Genomic DNA, 1,050 nt, shown 5'->3' with positions numbered 1-1,050 from the left:
AAATGACTAACAACAATCAATAAAAACACATTAAAACTTACAGAACCATTTGGCAATAATTGCTGAGATGCATCATATCGTACACAGAGTCAATAAACATGATCATACCTTAAAATACACCATAAAGGCATATGATAAAAAAGACAAAACCACTGGTAATATGACTGGGATGTTGTCTCTTTTACAAAAGTGAAACTTACCCTAGCGCGCACTTCACACTGTCTCAGCCGACACTTCTGCCTGATCTTATTCGGGCCGCCGAACTTCTTCATGTCTTTACAGAAGTCACACAGTCCACAGTCCTCAGTGCGCATGCAGGGTTCACATTCTCCACACATGCGAGCTGAGCGCTTAATCTGAGGACAAATCCCAAATATCCCCCATAGCCAGTCCAAAGGTTAACAAACAACACTTTTTTTCAGTCACGGTCTTCACAAAAGTCATTGTACGAGAGCAGCTTTATCAATCAGAATTTCTCACCCGTGACCCACGCCGTCCATCCGACTTCCATTCGAAATCCGGTGAGTCTTGCTGGTTATCGGTCCCGTCTGCCTCCGCTTCTTTCTCTCTGCTTTTCTTGGGGCGGAATTTAATCTCCAAGGACTCATTTTTACCTAGATTGCAGGATGTACATACTCAGGGCTGTTTTTGATACTATATTGTCATATAATTTTAAAAAAAGGGTTTAAAAAAATAATATAATTAAATATTAATAATTAAAAATAAAATAAATAAATATATTTAGTATTTTTAAAACAAAACCAATAAAAACAATTATATTAAATCAAATGAATAATTCATATTTCCTTACTTCGACACTTTTCACAGTACCAAACACGGATGGTTTTGGCAATCTTCTCTGATATTTTAATGCAGTCTCCATGAAACCAATCATTGCAGTTGTCACAACCACTGTGTGTACATGAAAATAATTTGAAACATGCACTTGAAAATATTTAGTTTTACAAAGAAAAAGCATCTTTAAAAGCTGCATGCAAACATTTGAAGAGAAACACATCTTACATCATAAAGCAGTTGATGTCTGGTTTG

General features: G+C 36.2%; 1 protein-coding gene across 1 annotated transcript in view; it reads right to left on the bottom strand.

The window, feature by feature from the left end:
* The window catches only part of LOC107577056 (CXXC-type zinc finger protein 1-like), a gene marked incomplete at its 5' end in the record, with an annotated part of 5,197 nt that extends 4,148 nt beyond the window's left edge, over positions 1-1,049 (bottom strand). Inside the window, 4 exons of the mRNA XM_016263173.1 lie at positions 201-356; positions 481-614; positions 812-912; positions 1,024-1,049. Of these exons, the coding sequence (XP_016118659.1) occupies positions 201-356; positions 481-614; positions 812-912; positions 1,024-1,049 (417 nt within the window). The remainder of the gene's footprint in view (positions 1-200; positions 357-480; positions 615-811; positions 913-1,023) is intronic.
* Position 1,050: the final 1 nt, after the last annotated feature.

The sequence above is a fragment of the Sinocyclocheilus grahami genome, unplaced genomic scaffold, assembly GCF_001515645.1.
Source record: "Sinocyclocheilus grahami isolate Dianchi unplaced genomic scaffold, SAMN03320097.WGS_v1.1 scaffold4996.1, whole genome shotgun sequence".
Lineage (NCBI taxonomy): Eukaryota > Metazoa > Chordata > Actinopteri > Cypriniformes > Cyprinidae > Sinocyclocheilus > Sinocyclocheilus grahami.
The sequence above is the reverse complement of the archived record's forward strand: the minus strand, read 5'-3'. Positions and strand labels throughout refer to the sequence as shown.